Raw genomic sequence first — 19,598 nt, 5'->3', positions numbered from 1 at the left:
GGTCCCGGGGATCGAACCCACTACCCTGGCGTTACAAGCGCCATGCTCTACCAATTGAGCTACAGGGGAGTGCTTGAGCACTCTCAAACAGGCCTTTGTTAAAGGGATATACTGAAAAGTCAGGTGTGATATGTTCACGTATGGTCTCTGTGCCGGTTTGTTGTGGCTGTATTAGTAATTGCCTTGACTAAAAGGGGACAAATAAAGGATTTTACATTGAATTGAACTATTATCTTGGGGGCTGTGTGTAACAGGTGTAAAATCCAATGGGCTGGGAAGAACAGCCAGGTGTGATATGTAACTGATTTCTGTGTAACTGTGTTTTTAGGTGCTAAACCCAATGGGCTGGGATGCTTTTGGACTCCCAGCAGAGAATGCTGCCATCGAGAGAGGCCTTGACCCAGAGGAATGGACTAAGAGGTACAATACAAGATATGACACAAACATCTCTCTCTCTCTCTCTCTCTCTCTCTCTCTCTCTCTCTCTCTCTCGCTCTCTCGCTCTCTCGCTCTCTCGCTCTCTCGCTCTCTCGCTCTCTCGCTCTCTCGCTCTCTCGCTCTCTCGCTCTCTCTCTCTCTCTCTCTCACACACACACACACACACATTCCCCCTAACGTCCTCCTCTCCCTTGTCTGTCTCCGTCCCCAGTAATATCCAGTCCATGCGGGAGCAGCTCGACAGCCTAGGGCTCTGCTTTAATTGGGACAAGGTGAGTAATGAGAGGAGCTGAGCACCACCTCCAACCTTTTAGTGGGAGGCTCTGTGTGGGTGGATTACTCTCTTTTCTCTCGTGCATGTGTGAATGAATCATCTTGTGGATCCCTCTCCTTCCCTCTCCTCTGACCAGGAGGTGACCACCTGCCTGCCAGACTACTACAGGTGGACCCAGTGGCTGTTCGTCAAGCTCTTCAAGGCAGGACTGGCCTATCAGAAAGAGGTATGTTCGCTGGCCTTGAATCTGTCCAATCCTTGTCATTGGCTGTGTCTCAATAGTCTAAAGTAGGTTTCCTCTCTTCATCTCCTTTCCATCTCTGCTGACGAGGAGATGACGACACTTTAGACTAATGTGATGCAGTCATGCCCCTGGTATTGTCATGGGCCTGTGTAGAGCTCCAGGGAGGCAGGATGAGGGAGACACACCCCAGGAGGATGACTCAGGCAGGCCACAGAGGCTCACAGTGTCTTCAGTAACTATGGAGCCTCCTGTGGCTTTGTGAGGAAAACATATTTTACCTAGTAGATTACAGACCTTCGGAAAATCTGTGCTGTAGTGGAGGGGTCATGTAGTTTAATCAGATACAAGCTATTTTGGCACTCATATTAGGAAACATCTGTCTCTTTCTTTGATTGGATCAGCTTCTGTGATGTTGGCTTATGTCTGTCTTTGTTTCTGTGTGTAGTTGTAGTAATTGGCATGTGTGTGTGTGTTTGTTCCAGGCGGTGGTTAACTGGGACCCCGTGGACCAGACGGTGTTGGCTGATGAGCAGGTGGATGAGAGCGGGCGCTCCTGGAGGTCTGGAGCTCTGGTGGAGCAGAAACTACTCAGGCAGTGGTTCATTAAGACCACCAACTATGCCAAGGTAGGTGTGTGTGTGTGTGTGTGTGTGTGTGTCTCGTGCACATTGTGGGTGTGTTGGTAATAAGCCCGTCAGCAGCAATAAGGGTCAAAGGGCGTCCTATCGCATCAATCTCGCCACCTGCGCCTTTTGGCATAATCTGATTGGCTGGCTACATTAGAGGCTGTGTGAGAATGGAAGGGCGGGAGACCCCTCTGATGTCAATCACTGCAGACACCATGGCAGCAGCTTTAGCCCTGGCTATGGAACAAACCTGGGCTCAAGTAGGATTTGTTTTCTTTCAAATACTTTAGCTGTGATTGAGTGATCTTACCTGGCACAATGGAACCAATGGACTAGTTCCAAACTGCAAAGCCCACCCATCTGGAATTTCAGACGGTGTCAATCAAATGCTCAGAGTATTTGAAAAAATATATATACTACCTGAACCCAGCCCTGGCTGTGTAATCAGCAGCCTGCTGAGAATGTCATTCCCAGGCTGGCCTCACCGGTCCTGGCCAGTCTGACTGATGAGAAACCTCCACGTCTCCAGCAGCAGGGTCTCGTAATCACTACCAGCCACTACCAGCTACACTCTGGGTTGAAATTACCCTCTCTGGAGATTTATTCCACTCATGGGTTGGGCAGCGCACTCACAGACATATATACACACACACACACACACACACAGGCAGCTTGAACCTGGGCACATGGAGCGAGAGTAACTGGAGGTGTGCTGATTCAAACCTCTCCAGATGAGGAATGGTTGGTACTGAGAGGCTCTGAGTGGAAGCCTTCCAAACCTGTCTGATTGGTGGGCCAGAAGGTCAGGTTCCCTATGCTGATAGATTCATGCTGTTAGAGCCTTGATTGATAAGGGTTGATTGGTGTGTGCGTGCTGGTACCATTTCCAGTTCCCCCACTTCCCCTGGCCCCTGGTAAAGACATACACTGGTCACTTACACATTAACCAGCAGGCTTCAGCTGTATGACCCAGTAACTGCACTTTATCTCTGAGATTCACTCACACACACACACACACACACACACACACCACACACATACACACACACATGATGAACACAATTAATAATTACATTGACAATAGATGTTTTCTATTTCATGCATAATCACACACTCATGGACTCACTCTTTTGAACACATCACACTGTAGTGTCATGTAAATCAACACAGTGGCATTCACTTCAATTACCAGCCTCACACAGACTTTACACGTACAGTACATTCATCATTTTACACAGGCATACAAACATATACACTCTATTAAGCTTTGCTAGATTGTTCCGTAGGCAGCCTCAGATATATTCACATGCATGTGTTAGGGTGATAAAGTATTTCATGTATGAACGCATGTAGGAGAGATGCTCCAAAAGATGCAGGGAAACCCACACTCACACACACACACACAGACACAGACATTGACACACACACTAAAAAACCTTAGCCACCCTCACTTTATTGATATAGCATTTTATAGCTTTGCAAGGTTGCCATGGATACCCTTGGAATTGGCCCAGCCATAGGCCTACATCTCTGGTTAAACCCTCAGGTTTATGTGGCTCCATTGATGTTGCTTCTTTTCTGGAGACAGACACAATTTAGTTTAGTTTTTTTTTCTCTTCATCTCATGATTTGAGCAGAGTACCACCTCACCTCAGTTCCCCTCAGCAGGTTTGTTTTTGGTGACAATCCCGTGACACCTCGAGGCAGGGTGTCTCAGACACCACAGCCTGCTGGCAGCCAGGCTGTACGCTCACACTGGCATTGTTGCTAGGCTGCTTGACTGACACAAAGACACCAGCATTTATGGCAAGACATCTCTTTCTCACTCTCTCAGATTCTGTCTCTCTCTCTCCCTCTCTCTCTCTCTCTCTCTCTCTCTCTCTCCATCCATGCTTTCGAAACAGTGAAATAACAGTGATACACACTGCAATTACAATCATCCTTATCTCCGTTGTTAGTATTGGTTGTATTGATGTTATTAGTGTTATTACAGTGTGTTGGATGGAGATCTCAGAGGGTGGCTAGGTAATGGGTTGTGACAGTGGGGGAGAGGGATATCAAATTGGTGCTGTTGCCTTTTTATATTCTCCATTCAGACAGAAGAGGAACCCAGCTGGGGCTTTCTGGCCTGCCCCTTGTTGTAATGCATAGCTTCCTTTTAGAAGTATGTGTCTGTGTGTCTCTCTCTCTTTCTCTCTTTCTCTCTCTACACCTGTCTTTCTCTCTTTCTCTCTCTACACCTGTCTTTCTCTCTTTCTCTCTCTACATCTGTCTTTCTCTCTTTCTCTCTCTACACCTGTCTTTCTCTCTTTCTCTCTCTACATCTGTCTCTCTCTCTCTCTCTCTACATCTGTCTCTGTCTCTCTCTCTCTCTCTCTACATCTGTCTCTGTCTCTCTCTCTCTCTCTACATCTGTCTCTGTCTCTCTCTCTCGCTCGCTCTCTCTCTCTACATCTGTCTCTCTCTCTCTCTCGTTATGAAACTGTTGTTGAGAATGAGTGAGTGGGTCATGAGCGATTGCTTTGTGATAAATGGAAAAGTAGGCCGGGTGGAGGTCAGGATTTCTAAAATCCCTCTGACTGCATAATGTGAAATGAGGCAGACTGTGGTATTGTGCCAGGATATTGGCTGAGCTTTGGAAGAGCCACTCAGGGTACAGAGGAAGAGTCAATGATGTGCTGATCTGACCTTGAACCCAGTGAGTGTTCTCCAAACCTATACAGTATCTTCATCTGACATTACAATATGATTTAACATCTTATGTCAGAATGTTTTATTTATTATGTATTTCTCTCTCTCCCAGCCCCTGCTGGACGCCCTAGCAGAGCTGCCAGAATGGTACGGGGTCAAGGCCATGCAGGCCAACTGGATTGGAGACTGCACCGGCTGCTACTTCGACTTCCACCTCAAGGTTAGACTCACATCTCTCATCCGTTCCCTCTTGTCAGTCATCCTGCTTTAGTTTAGACTACTTAGTCTTCCAGGTATAAACATTTGAATGTATTCTAGTATTATCACTAGGATTATCACTAGGATTAGCACTGAGATTCTCACCTGCTAATAGGCTACATCATTCTCATTCAGCAAGCAGCACGCGTCGTCCCTCTGCAAGCAGCAATTTACTCAAACATAGTGACTGTGTGGCTGTGTGTTTATTTGCATTGAAATATCTAAATGCACTTTTAGAATGTTGAAAGAGTATTGACATTCTAAAATGGTTTTGCTTAAAGCCTACTGTGAGCTCCAGTCACCCCAGTCATCGAACTCTCCTTGCAACAGATGGAGGAAATGTATTAGGCCAGCTAGTTGATGCCTTCCTTCCTTATTAAAATCGTTATCACATTTCTGGAAGGGGGGGGGGGGTTATGACTTTCTGTGTGTGCGTGTGTGTGTGAGCGCGCAAGTGTGTGAATCTGTGTGTGTGTGTGTGCGTGTGTGTAGGAGGGGGGTTCTCATAAATCAGTCAGAACCTGGCAGAGTGGGTAATTAAAAGTAGTGCCAGCGGTCGTTTTGTAGATGGGAAGCAGGAACCAGTCCCATTACATCTTTAACATTGTCAACGGTGTTCTGTACTAAATGACTCCCGGAGTAGCTGCTTAAGATCTGTATTATGATTCTGTATTTTTGGTGACAATTTAATGGGATTTCTGTCAGGCGATAGCATGTTAACGCATTAACGTTAAAAACATGATCAATTGCTAAATATTGCACACACACCTCACTACGTTTTTTTCTTTTTTTCTTACCAACTAGTGTTATGTTTCGTTTTTTAACTGTGTCCTGCTTTACCCTGCTCAACAACAAATGTAACAAAGTTACTGTCCTGTCATGTATTTATCCATAAACCGTGTGTGTGTCTGTCTATCCTTCCCTCCATGCAGGTGAATGGGGAGGAGACGGGGGAGACTCTAGCAGGCTACACCTCCAGCCCAGAGGCAGTGTTTGGGGCTGCCTACCTGTCCATCCTCCCCTCCCACAGATTGCTCCATGGTACCAGCCCAGTCCGCTCAGCCCTGGAGAGAGCCCTGCAGACAGGCAGAGGTAGGAAGGAACCACTGTCCAGACCTGGTAGTCTGTGGTCATTTTTTAAGTGGCGCTTTTATCCAAAGTGTCTTACAGTAAATATGTATTGTATGTGGCCCATTGTAACTCTGTCAGAGCAATGCCACGTTTTTGATCAAGTATACTGAACAAAAATATTAACGCAAAATGCAACAATTTCAATGATTTTACTGAGTTACAATTCATATAAGGAAATCAGTCAATTCATTAGGCCCTAATCTATGGATTTCACATGACTGGGAATACAGATATGCATCTGTTGGTCACAGATGCCTTAAAATAAATGGGCCTCACAATGAGCCTCAGGATCTCGTCAATGTATTTCTGTGCATTCAAATTGCCATCGATAAAATGCAATTGTGTTCGTTGTCCATAGCTTATGCCTGCCCATACCATAACCCCACCAGTACCATGGGGCACTCTGTTCACAATGTTGACATCAGCAAACCGCTCGCCCACAGGACGCCATACACGTGGTCTGCGGTTGTGAGGCCAGTTGGATATACTGCCAAATTCTCTAAAACAACGTTTGAGGTGGCTTATGGTAGAGAAATTATCATTAAATTCTCTGGCAACAGCTCTGGTGGACATCCCTGCAGTCAGCATGCCAATTGCACACCCTCAAAACTTGAGACATCTGTGGCATTGTGTTGTGTGACAAAACTGCACATTTTAGAGTGGCCTTTTATTGTCCCCAGCAAAAGATGTACCTATGTAATGATCATGACGTTTAATCAGCTTCTTGATATGCCACACCTGTCAGGTGGATGGATTATCTTGGCAAAGTAGAAATGCTCACTAATCGGGATGTAAACAAATTTGTGCACAACATTTGAGAGAAATAAGCTTTTTGTGTGGATGGAACATTTCTGGGATCTTTTATTTCAGCCCATGAAACATAGGACCAACACTTTACATGTTGCGTTTAGATTTTTGTTCAGTGTAGTATAGAGAATTACTGGCTGTTAGTAGTTGATTTTGGATGTTGATGTTGAGTTTAGTGCTTGCTCACGCTAAGCTGAAACACAGTGCAACACAGGTACATAAATTTGGTTTTTCTGGAGGTTATGTCCAGAGATATGTAATACATGTTTCTGTCAAATAGATATATGTGTATTGGTGTAGATGTGTGTGAGCAGCACTTATCGTGTGTGTGTGTGTGTAGAGAGACAGTTGTGCATGGGTATACCCTCCAGGATATGTTATGTGTTTCTCTGCTGCTCTTCTCCCGGTGCCTCTGTGTGTTTTACTTGGGATTCCCCTGATCTCTCTCTTTATCTTTATCGAACTTTCTCGCTCTCTCTTTCTCCCTCTCTTTCTCTCACTCCCCCTCCTCTCTCTCTCTCTCTCTCTCTCTCTGTCTCGCTCGATCTATGCTCTCTCTTTCTCTATCCTCTCTCTCTCTTTTTGGCTATCTCTCTCTGTCTCTCTCTCTCTGTGTCACTCTGTCTCTATCTGTCCCCTTCCCTCTCTTTCTCTCTATCCTCTCTCTCTTTTTTGCTGTCTCTCTCTGTCTCTCTCTCTGTCACGCTGTCTGTCTCTATCTATCCCTCTCTCTCTTTATCTCTTCTCTCTGATTGTTGATAATGAGGCACCAGGGGAGAAGCTCTCCCTCGCTGACTCCTGAACTCTGACCTTTAACCCCCAGACTGCCTGACAGAGGTCACCGCCCTCAACCTATTTACCGGTCAGGAACTTCCCCTGGTCATCTCCAGCAAGCAGGAGTTTGAGGGTCATCTAGACACTGTCATAGGTACGTGGATGTGTGTGTGTGGGTTTGAACGTCCACATGGCTTGCACATACAGTATGTACTCACTGTGTATTATTGACCTTTGAGCTTTTGTTCTTGTGCTTTTATTAGTCTCTCTATTTCATGAATCACGTTCAGCCTGTCCCTGTGTCCTGTACATGTTTGTAGATGTCACTGTGCCAGTGTGTCCTTGAGCCTGCAGTGTGTCTCTGTCATACTCTGGGCGTTCGGCTGCTGTTGTACAATGATGTAACCTTAACTCTCTAGAAGGAGTTCCCTGCTTGGTGCTTTGGGTGTTTGTCTCACTCCACGAGTCCACGAGGAGGCAATACCCATGAAGAACTAGCCATATCCCAGCAACCTGCAGCCCCCCATTTGGAGGCCCGTTTGTAGGCCCGTGGACCAATTTCAACTCAGTCAGTCTCTCTTACTGTTGAGAGTTAGAATTATACAATACACAAGGTGCAATTTCATGATGAGTTCCGTTTTTGTGGCCCCCACCCCAATCAAGTTGCCAATCCCTGTTCTAGGTAAAGACAGCCCCTGAGACACCGTGGCTCATTCTCAACAGATAGGCTCCCTAAAGTGGAGTTGTTTACTGTGTGTGTGCATGCTGGTGTGCACGTGTGTGTGACAAATGTACCATGTGTGTGTCCCTGGCAGGTATCCCTGACAGCAGTGTGGAGGATGCTTCTGTGGCCAGGGCTCTGGGTCTGAGCTGGAGCCCAGTCCTGAAGAGCCAGGAGGATGGAACGCACACACTGCTCAACTCTGCTGAGGTCTGTTTGGACACACAGCAACACACACTGTCACTCTACACAACGTTACCAGTAAACCAGCTTTTCAGTCATTATACAGATTGTTGTATGCCACTCAGACATTGCTCGTCCTAATATTTATATATTACTTAATTCCATTCTTTTACTTTTAGATTTGTATGTATTGTTGTGAATGGTTAGATACTGCTGCACTGTTGGAGCTTGGAACACAAGCATTTCGCTACACCCGCAATAACATCTGCTAAATATGTGTATGTGACCAATAAAATGTGATTTGATTTGATTTTATGGTTATTAATGGAAGACCCCTATTTATGGTTGAATTAAGTATTGGCAGGTAGCTGAGTTTTGTTGAATTCATGTGTGTTTGAGCTTCTAAACTGTCGTCCTGTTCTCTCTCCGTCGATCCACCTCTTCTGTGTAGTTCACAGGCCTCAGCAGGGAGGAGGCTTTTGACTCCATTACCCAGAAGGCCAGAGAGAGAAAAGTGGGTGGCCACCTGACCAGCTCCAAGCTCAGGGATTGGCTTATTTCCCGGCAGCGGTACTGGGGAACGCCCATCCCCATGGTGCATTGTGGGTCTTGTGGTCCTGTGGCAGTCCCTGAGGATCAACTTCCAGTCACCCTGCCCAAACTACTGTCCCTTACGGGGAAGGGGGCATCCCCTCTGGAGCATGCTGATGACTGGATCAGCTGTACCTGTCCCAGGTGAGAACACTGACACTGAGTGAGGTGTGAGAACACTTTAGTTGGATCCCAAATGGCACTCTATTCCCTATGTAGCGCACTGCTCTTGACCAGGGCCTATCGGCCTGGGTCAGAATTTAATGCCATCTGATCAAATGTCCAGTTTGGATGTGAATACTGGTACTGTAAGTTGGACTGCAAGTTCATAGCTAGTTCACAAACATAAGTGAGTTCACTTTATTCCACTTATATTAAAATCAAATCATTTTTTTCAAGGTCGCATATCTTTCTCAATAGTTAGTCAGCGACTCTCTCTCTTGCTCTTAGGTTCAAGCAATTATTTCTGGTGCTTTCAGTTTTCTACCCTATCAGTTCTCCCTTTCTGCCTGTACTAAAAGTCAGGATAAATGAGTCCAAGGCCAGATCAGCTTTGAGTGCTGACACCCTCCAAGTGAGTTCAGAGAGTACACAGGATGCATCCCAAATGCAACCCTATTCCCTAAATAGTGCACTACTTTTCACCAGAGCCATATGGGTCATGGTCAAAAGAAGTGCACTATAAAGTGAATAGGGTGCCATTACGGATGCATCCTGTGTACTCTCTGAACTTACAGAGAGGGTGTCAGTACTCAAAGCTGATCTAGCCTTGGACTCATTTATCCAGATTTGTAGTACATTCAACCACTATGTATTGAGGATATGAATACCGGCAGCAAATGTTTTAATACACAGGGACCAGGGTTATGTAATCAGTGACAGATGTCGCAGTGGTTATATAAACCAGCTGAGGCCTACATGCCGGGCATGTCTGCTCTTCCACCACACACACACACACGCACGCACGCACGCACACACGCACGCACGCACGCACACACGCACACACGACCAGGGTTATGTAATCAGTGACAGATGTCACAGTGGTTATATAAACCAGCTGGGGCCTACATGCCGGGCATGTCTGCGCTTCCGACAGACAGACAGACAGACAGACAGACAGACAGACAGACAGACAGACAGACTGTCTGTCTGTCTGTCTGTCTGTCTGTCTGTCTGTCTGTCTGTCTGTCTGTCTGTCTGTCTGTCTGTCTGTCAGTCTGTCTGTCTGTCTGTCAGTCAGTAACTGTCAATTAAATATGTGAAAATGCTCCCTGCTGCTCGTTAAACGGCGGCTGCATCCCAGATGGCACCCTATTTCCTATATGGTGCACTACTTTGACCAAGGCCACAGGGCAAACCCAGCTTCTCATGACGAAGACCCTTACCAACACAGGATTTCTTCATGGGGAGATTCCTCCTTGAAAATAATAATAGTTCCATGATTGGAAGTGGAATTGTGGTACAGTAACTAGGAAATGCTGTTTCAACAGCTCAGCCAGACCGTCATACAGAGAGAGAGATGGGGTCGTCTGGTCTGACGGCTAGATCCAGAGACGGTCTCCTCCTCCTCTTCCGTGTCTCTCCATCTCTTGTTGACGGCGTCGGAGGAAATTCGCTCTCTTAACTTAACGATCATGTCCAATTAACCGTGTACAGAAACTGTTTGATGGGAGATGGTGGGGGAGATGGAGTTTTAACTGTCTGTCTCGTCCTTGAGAAGTAATTTCCTCCACCGCTGATATTGTCTCTGCTCCTCTGCTCCCTGTCTGCCTACTGCTGTGAATTGGCCTGCTCCCTGTCTGCCTACTGCTGTGAATTGGCCACTCAGTTGAACCCTGTGTGTGATTACTCCAGCTAGCTTGCAACGCCAGGATAGTGGTTTTGATTCCTGTTTTGGCTTGCCTGGTGACATCACCAGGCGGTATAAGTTAATAGACCAATAACAAAGAGAGTTCCAAACCTCTCTGCCAATAACAGCTAGTTATCAGGTTACATATCTCTCCCATTAGGCCCCCTCCAACTAGGTCCCTCACTCCCATACAGTCGTAGCTAGATTCTTGCTTGAGAAATAATTTGTTGCTAAAAAAGCAATTTTTGTTTATTTTTGACCATTTGAATGCAAAACTATTACAGTAAGGTACTTCATTGTTCTTGCTTCTGATGCCACATCTGTTTGAGAGGCTTCTGCCCCAATCTGGCATGCACACGCCCGCAATGCACTTTCAGTTTCATTTTGCTATCTGGTTGAAATTGTAGCTCTGAAATCAGCCTATATACAGCAGGACAGGACAGAACCATAGTCATAGATAGCACGTGTCCAGGCAATCACAGCCCCCCAGGAGTCTGAAACTGTCCGTCTGTCAAATGACAATCTGGACCCTGAATGGTCGATCAGAGAGAGGGAAAACCACAGGGGAGTGGTGTACAGCCTCATGGAATTCTTGGAATACTATAATGCCTCTGTTCTGTGTGGGTTTTCCATTTATTTAGCTATTTTGTCATGAAAGGCACTTTGGTATGGTTTTGATCTCATGAAATGGCACCTGGGTATTAACCTGCTACACCTTAGCCTTGTTGCTAAGCAACCCCTCTGCCTTATTATAGACTGGCAGGGTGTGTGTGTGTGTGTGTGTGTGTGTGTGTGTGTGTGAGTGATTGTTTGTGAAGAGGAGTAATCTCACCTTCAGAATAAAAGTGTGAACGTACGTGGATATGCTTGTGTGTGACAATAAAAACGTCATGCTACAGGGGACCAGGTATGGTGCTGTAGTGTTGTTCTCTAGTGTTGCTGTTTATCTTCCTGGCATGGTGATTCTGACTGGGTGGTTGTATTCTATGGAGACTCATTAAACAGTGAGAGGCAGACATTCTCAGTTCCAGTGTGCATGTTGAAAGTCATCGCATTTGCCAGTGTCCTGTGTTGCTCTCTCAGTGAGGCTGACAGATGAGCAGTGTGTACAGAGAGCTCTGTTTGGATTGGATGAAAAGGGCCTGGGATATTACTTCCAACAGACGCGCGCACACACACACACACACACACCAAGCTGGCGCATACACACACACCCACCCACCAAGCTGACATGGTGCTGGCCGGTTTTGTGTCCCTCTGGCAGTGCTATTTAGTCAGAGCACAGGAGCAGGGCTCTGATGGCTGTGTAGTGTAGTGGTTCCAGCCTGACTGTGGCATCTCCAGGGGACATGACCTCCACAGACAGATGGTTCCAGCTCACATTAGATACACACTACACAGGCCAGTCCTCTGGACACTTTATGCCTACAAACTAAACTAACAAAGTCATTTCACAATAGGACAATGGAGGAGACGTTTCATTTCTAAAATAACTGCGCACTTACCTATTTCATGTGCCACTATGAATAAGAAACGGTGATTCAAACCAGATAGCTAGCTACATGACAAATATCCACCAAGACTTGAGCCGTGTCATATTCAATCATTATACTGTTATTGACATTTGGAGTCATATCTCCTGCCAGCGCCAACTCCCTCCTGTGGAAATTAGGTTAAAGTGCTAACTGTTACATTTGTTGCAGTGTTTAAATGCACTTTAAATAAAGTTTGTTCTGATTCTATTTGGCCTCTCTCTCCTGTTGTCTTGTCAGGTGTAAAAGGCCGGCCAGAAGGGAGACCGACACCATGGACACATTTGTGGACTCATCCTGGTACTATTTCAGATACACTGACCCCCACAACCAAGACAGGTGAGATACACTGACCCCCACAACCAAGACAGGTGTGATACACTGACCCCCACAACCAAGATAGGTGTGATACACTGACCCCCACAACCAAGACAGGTGAGATACACTGACCCCCACAACCAAGACAGGTGAGATACACTGACCCCCACAACCAAGACAGGTGAGATACACTGACCCCCACAACCAAGACAGGTGAGATACACTGACTCCCACAACCAAGACAGGTGAGATACACTGACCCCCACAACCAAGACAAGTGAGATACACTGACCCCCACAACCAAGACAAGTGAGATACACTGACCCCCACAACCAAGACAAGTGAGATACACTGACCCCCACAACCAAGACAGGTGTGATACACTGACCCCCACAACCAAGACAGGTGAGATACACTGACCCCCACAACCAAGACAGGTGTGATACACTGACCCCCACAACCAAGACAGGTGTGATACACTGACCCCCACAACCAAGACAGGTGAGATACACTGACCCCCACAACCAAGACAGGTGTGATACACTGACCCCCACAACCAAGACAGGTGTGATACACTGACCCCCACAACCAAGACAGGTGAGATACACTGACCCCCACAACCAAGACAGGTGAGATACACTGACTCCCACAACCAAGACAAGTGAGATACACTGACCCCCACAACCAAGACAAGTGAGATACACTGACCCCCACAACCAAGACAGGTGTGATACACTGACCCCCACAACCAAGACAGGTGAGATACACTGACTCCCACAACCAAGACAGGTGTGATACACTGACCCCCACAACCAAGACAGGTGTGATACACTGACCCCCACAACCAAGACAGGTGAGATACACTGACTCCCACAACCAAGACAGGTGTGATACACTGACCCCCACAACCAAGACAGGTGAGATACACTGACCCCCACAACCAAGACAAGTGACCTGGGATTTTCTCTGTCTGTAGTATCTCTCTTCGTCTGTCTGTAGTATCTCTCTCTGTCTGTCTGTAGTATCTCTCTCTGTCTGTCTGTAGTATCTCTCTCTGTTTGTCTTATCTATCTATGTTCCTATCCCCCCCAAAATATAATGTCTCCTTTTAAATCAGTCAGTACCAGGTCCTACAACATGAAAGAGGGTTAGCGAGTGGGAGAGTGTTGTAGGACCTTGTACTGATTGATTTAAAAGGAAAGATTAGAGACTATATTTTTGGGGACTGTTCCAAAATGAAACAGCAGTAGAGACAAAAGTCATCTTAGGTAATCTACTCTCCACCAGTGATGTGCCAACTGTTTTGTAGACAAAGAGAATCTAGACAAACATTACAAATGTAATATGCATTGTCCATTTAATCACTGACAAATGTTTTTTCCTCTCACACATCAGCCCACCATTTTACACTTCCTCTCAAACAGTACATTTCATACACACGCAAACACGCACACACACCGTTAACTTGTATTCCCTGCTGATGGAGATTATAAACTCCTGGCCGTTAGCTGCTGGGGCTGTGGCAATACCCAGAGCTTTAACGAAATATATTAATTTCCCAATGGCAGGACTTGTCCCTCCTCCACTGACCTTGCTGGGTAAATCCATTTCAATTCAATCACTTTTTGACAGCACACGTTTTGATTCGAACCAAACCTTCCATACATAGAAGTGCTCAGACAGACTTTTTGGACCTGAATGCCAAAACATTCAAGAGATTAAGGTGCTCAAAGTTGACCGGTTTTGCATACCCCACCATACCATGAGACATCCAAGTCTTCATCACTGGAGAAGATAAACGGTTGGGATTGATATAATTTAAAAGCTTAGAAACAGGGTTGTCAAACTATTTTATAATTTATGGAAAAAATGTTTTTCAATTAGAATTGTCATTTTTTTCATATTCGCATATGTTGTAGCTTATTTGACATCATCTAAAGTTTTTGTGTTGTGCCCTCCATCCGTTGAGACACAACATGCTCTTGAATACAGGGTGGGTGTCATGTTTTGGCTGATAAATGTACTAAAATGGGCGGTCATCTTTGTGGTAGTAATTAAAGTTAAAATGTCAATTCAATTTCATTTTCAATGGTGTACCAGTTACATTGCAGTGGTCTGAAGAAATTGGTCCATTCTAGGAATTCTATTTCTATGATTGAAATTAAATCCACCCTGTATTCAAGAGTATGTTGTGTCTCAACCGATGGTGGGCACAACACAAAAACCTCAGATGATTTGAAATATGCTCTGAGCTACAACATCTGTGAATATGAAAAAACATCTGAGTTTACGTGTTTTTAGATAATTGATGTTAAAGGTTTAAAAATGACATTATTAAAAAACATATTATTTTCAAGAAATAATAAAATAGTTTGACAACAGTTTGTAAGCTTTTACATTATATCAAACTCAACCATTTATCTTTTCCAGTGATGAAGACATGGATGTCTCATGGTATGGTGGGGTATGCAAAATGGGTCAACTTTGAGCACCTTAATCTCTTGAATGTTTTGGCATTCAGGTCCAAAAAGTCACTTTCTGACCACTTCTGTGCCGGGCAAACATGTATGGAAAGATTTGTTTAAAGCAAAATGGATGCTGTCAAAAAGGGATTGAATTCAAATGGATTTACCCTGCTGTAAAGCTGCTTTAAGAGGGTGCTGGCCTCTCCCTCTTTTATTTCTTAGCTGGACAGATTATGCTGTAACTGAAAAAGCAATTAAACTGTTTGAGCATCCTGTTGGCTTGCTGTGGCCTGGGCTGGGGTTTTGGTAGGGTGGGGGCCAACGAGAGGTTAGTGTGTTTGTATTTGTGTGTGCGCGGGTGTGCATGTGCATGTGTTTTTGGCCTGACGCCAGCACACAGAGAGAGGGTAAGTCATTTTCTGCCCAGTGAGTCTAACTCGTTTAGCCAGTTCAATTATCCTGAGACATCATCCACTGGCAGAGAGGACTGTGTGTACTGTGTAAGGTGACACACACACACAGTGATATAACACTATGTAAGGAGCATTGGGAGTTTTGAGCCGAAGTACAGTGTTTTCCCAGCCAGCCAAACTAACGTCTTCCATCCTCTTCTTCATTGTTGTCTGGTGACTTGGTCAGATTTACAACCAGACCATTCCTATCTGAACGATCTATCTGAGAGGGAGGGTTATCTCACCTCACCTTTCCTCTCCTCTCTGAGCTCTGAATACACATTATCAGGATATACATTTTTGTTTGTGTGTGTGTGTGTGTATGCATACGTGTGTGTGTGTATGCATGCGTGTGTGTGTATGCATGCGTGTGTGTGTATGCATGCGTGTGTGTGTGCCTTCAGGAGGATGCCCCTGGTCTGACTGGTGGGATAGATGCTATTATAGTAGCTAACTATGCTAGCCTGCATAAGGCCCAGGCTGCCACCTAGAGGATATATCTACACATAATATCAAAGACCAGACACCTTACACATGATGTAGTCATATTTACTATAACAGCTTCTATAGTTGAGCTACTTGTTATATTGGTGCATTCCTTCCCATGATTATTATTCTCTCACGATACTGTATTTATTTATTTTTTAAGAACTAATTGTTCATAGACAGAAAACACCAAATATAAATTGGAGTGATAACAGTTTACTTCACTCAAACTAACTTGTGCCCCCCTCTCTCCACCCCAGGCCTTTTGAGCGCTCCCTGGCAGACCACTGGCTTCCTGTGGACGTGTACATTGGGGGAAAGGAGCATGCTGTTATGCACCTGTACTACGCACGCTTCCTCAGTCATTTCTGTAGGGATCAGGGCTTAGTGGAACACAGGTACAGCAACTATTGTTCACTAGTCTATATCAATTGAACTATTGTCCCAAAATGTTGTACCCACTTAGGGGTGAATCCTAACTTCCAATGAAGTCGAATTTTCACTTAGTCTCCCATTGACATTGAAAACTGAAGAAGGCACCATTGCCAAAACGTCTTTGTAACGTTTGTATAATTATCCCCTGCAGAAAGAAAAATGTTAAAAACGGCAAAATGAAGTAAGCTCTTTGAATGTCCACTCCAGGGAGCCTTTCAAGAAGCTGCTGGTGCAGGGCCTCATCAAGGGCCAGACGTTTAGAGCTGCGGACAGCGGACAGTACCTGAAGAGAGACGATATCGACTTCACAGGTGGGCACAGCAGGGTGGAGACTTCACACGCCAGCATTCACAGGTTCGAGTTAGTAGACATCCCTCCCAGATGGCTTCCTGAGGTTTGCTCAGAAGTTTTTCCTGGTCAGGTCCTATAAGAAAGAATTGAGGAGGACCACCTTAACCCTTAGCCTATAATTTCTGCGTCCCCGCGGAAACAAATCCCCATCAAAATCCATCTGTTTAAGCTAGAGATTTCTGTTTTTTTGCATAGCAATCCACCGCATCTGCTGAAATTGCCCTTCCGCATCTGCAGTGGAAGGTGGCAGAGCTAGAGAGGTGTTTGTCAGACCATGAGACATCCCGACAATCGGTCTTCTCACGACAACGTCTGTAGCGTCTGAACGGTTTGGCCTACAAACTATTATGACCACTCTATGATGAGACTCTCAGGAACACGGTGGTGTTCTTCATTTTGCTCTAAGACACTCACAAGCCTCACAAGACTTGTCTGAAGATCCCCGGTACCAGTTAAAAAAATTTATGAAAGTATACAGGATATGGAAATATTTTAGTGCCTAAAATAAGGGGATAAATACATGTAAAAACAATTACAAAATAATTTCCTTTCCTGATCTTTCTTATATGTCACAGATATAGAACAGACACTTGAAAACAAACTTCCTTTTTTTGGGGGGGGGGACTATCTCTTTTTCCATGTAGTGAATCTGTTATTCAATGCGTTTCTATTGGCTAATAGCAGTAATGCCAAATTCAATGTTACATCCCAATTATTATTATTATTATTATTATTTAATTTTTTTATACCTTAAGGGGTCTTAAAATTCCAAATCAAATAGCTAAATGATCCTTGGTATGAGCATCTTAAAACAATTCCATATGTTAGCTTAGAACCCCCCCAGCTTAGACAGGGCTTAGACTCTAGAGGGTTAAAAGCCATATTTTTCTTATTTTCGTTCTCTTTCTCTGACTGTTTTTCTGGATTTTTTAGTACCTTTTCTCTTCCCGTTGCTTGGCAACTGGGTAAACACGGACACTGGCTCCGTTCATAGAGGTGAGGCTTTATATCATTCTGTCTGAGAGCTTCCACACTGGACACACACACACCGATGTGTTCTAGCCCTCAGTAAACAGACTGATCAAGGAATTTACTGAAAGATCGTTCCTGTCTGTCTGTTTGTCAGGAGGCCTTATTTTTTTTAAGTGGCTTAGTTTTTTTATTTGTACTATTTTTTATTCTACTGTCAGTATTTGCTTTTTACATATACCTGCAGGCAAATCTGCAATGGCACCCTATATTGTGCACTACAAAAGTAGTAATAGAGTGCCATTTCAGACAGGACCAGTCTGCTGGAGATATATAGAGGTGTCCAGTGCTAACCATTGCCTTGTCCCCTGTGTCAGGTGAGGAGCCGGTGCTGGTGGGTAGCAAGGCCGGGCTGCAGGTGACGTGGGAGAAGATGTCCAAGTCGAAACACAACGGCCTGGACCCTCAGGAGGTGGTGCAACAGTATGGCATCGACACTGTCCGCCTTTACATCCTCTACGCTGCTCCCCCTGAACAGGACATCCTCTGGGACGTCAAGAGTGAGTTACACACACCCTGTGACCCCCAACCCCCACCTCTACCCAACCAACAATAGACTGTGTGGCGTAGCATTATTTATTTTGCAATCAAATTACTGTGTGTTGTGAGGGAGTTTAATTAAAAGGTTTTATTGGTCCAGTACTGATGTTTATCATGTGTTTTGCCAGTCTTGTCTGTGGTGTAATGTGTATGTGTGTTGTCCCCTCAGCGGACGCTCTGCCCGGGGTGCTGCGGTGGCAGTCTCGTCTGTGGGGGCTGGTGACCAAGCTGAGGGGGGCTCGGCAGGACGGGGATGTCCCCAACACCTTGTTGCTGAAGAGGAAGGAGCAGGCAGAGGCCAGGAAAATCTGGGAGAACAAGAACTATGCTGTGGAACAGGTAGAATGTCCATACTACATATCAACACCCTCAGAATGTTACTGAACATTCCTAAACACAGAGAAGTCGTGGTTTCATTATTCTCTTGTTAGGGTTGTACTACCCACCTTTACCAGTAGGTGTCACTAACTGCAGTCACTGTAGATGACTGAAACTGCCTTGTCATACTCAGACCTAATACCTGAATATGTAAATGCATTGAATATTTGTATCATCCAAGTCTTCTTATGTGTGACATCTGAAATGGGTATTTGTCATACCAGTATTAGTCTCTCTCTTATGTTCCCGCTGCAGAGCTTGTCATCAAATGTTCAATTAGTGCTGCAGGTTTCACTTGAAGTGTGAAGATGACACTGTGTTAACTATAGCACCTTATCGTATTCCATGAGGAATTCTAGGCTTCGCCCATACTATGCATTTTAGCCTCAGCGTTGCATAACAGGAGAAGCTGCTGTTGTCATTTCATCCTGGGATCTATATGGTAACCTGAGACCACAGTCAGGTCTGGTAGCCCAGAGCAGCCTAGCGGGTATAAGGAGAATGGAAATTGATTTGAAATCCAATAGTGACGTTTTCACACTTTATAAATAGCTGGCATCTGTTCCGACTCCCTCAGTGCGGTCGGTGGGGTTTGATTCTCTTCTCGCCCTTCATAGTCTGTGCTGTTAAAGGGCTCTGTGCGTGTTTGCGTGTGTATGGCCCGGCCCACTCTAAGGCCCCCCCCCCCCCCAAAGCCACGGCCATCCTTTGATCTGCCCTCTGTCTTTGACCTCCTCCCAAAAGCCCGTCCCAAAAGGGTTCTCCTTCCCAGAACATTTACATTTACGTCATTTAGCAGACAGAGGGCATTATCCAGAGCGACTTACAGGAGCAATTAGGGTTAAGTGCCTTGCTCAAGGGCACATCGACAGATTTTTCACCTAGTTGGCTCGGGGATTAGAACCAGCGACCTTTCGGTTACTGGCACAACGCTCTTACCCACTAAGCTACCTGCCACTTAGCTGTGGAATGTTCACATGCACAGCCTTCTTGTTTTTAAACACATTGTGAGCCAACCAGTTATC

General features: G+C 45.3%; 1 protein-coding gene across 1 annotated transcript in view; it reads left to right on the top strand.

Annotated features, from left to right (window-relative positions):
• Positions 1–19,598, top strand: part of LOC311139800 (putative leucine--tRNA ligase, mitochondrial) — a 36,336-nt gene that overhangs the window by 12,112 nt on the left and 4,626 nt on the right. The window contains exons 4-17 of the mRNA XM_084174756.1: positions 329–420; positions 650–710; positions 849–938; positions 1,439–1,582; positions 4,386–4,493; positions 5,464–5,623; positions 7,293–7,397; positions 8,059–8,174; positions 8,599–8,882; positions 12,360–12,458; positions 16,101–16,238; positions 16,483–16,586; positions 17,973–18,155; positions 18,365–18,534. Of these exons, the coding sequence (XP_084030882.1) occupies positions 329–420; positions 650–710; positions 849–938; positions 1,439–1,582; positions 4,386–4,493; positions 5,464–5,623; positions 7,293–7,397; positions 8,059–8,174; positions 8,599–8,882; positions 12,360–12,458; positions 16,101–16,238; positions 16,483–16,586; positions 17,973–18,155; positions 18,365–18,534 (1,854 nt within the window). The remainder of the gene's footprint in view (positions 1–328; positions 421–649; positions 711–848; positions 939–1,438; positions 1,583–4,385; positions 4,494–5,463; positions 5,624–7,292; positions 7,398–8,058; positions 8,175–8,598; positions 8,883–12,359; positions 12,459–16,100; positions 16,239–16,482; positions 16,587–17,972; positions 18,156–18,364; positions 18,535–19,598) is intronic.

The sequence above is a fragment of the Coregonus lavaretus genome, assembly GCF_964263955.1.
Source record: "Coregonus lavaretus genome assembly, chromosome: 13".
NCBI lineage: Eukaryota > Metazoa > Chordata > Actinopteri > Salmoniformes > Salmonidae > Coregonus > Coregonus lavaretus.
Note: the sequence above shows the minus strand (reverse complement) of the source record. Positions and strands in the feature narration are given on the sequence as shown.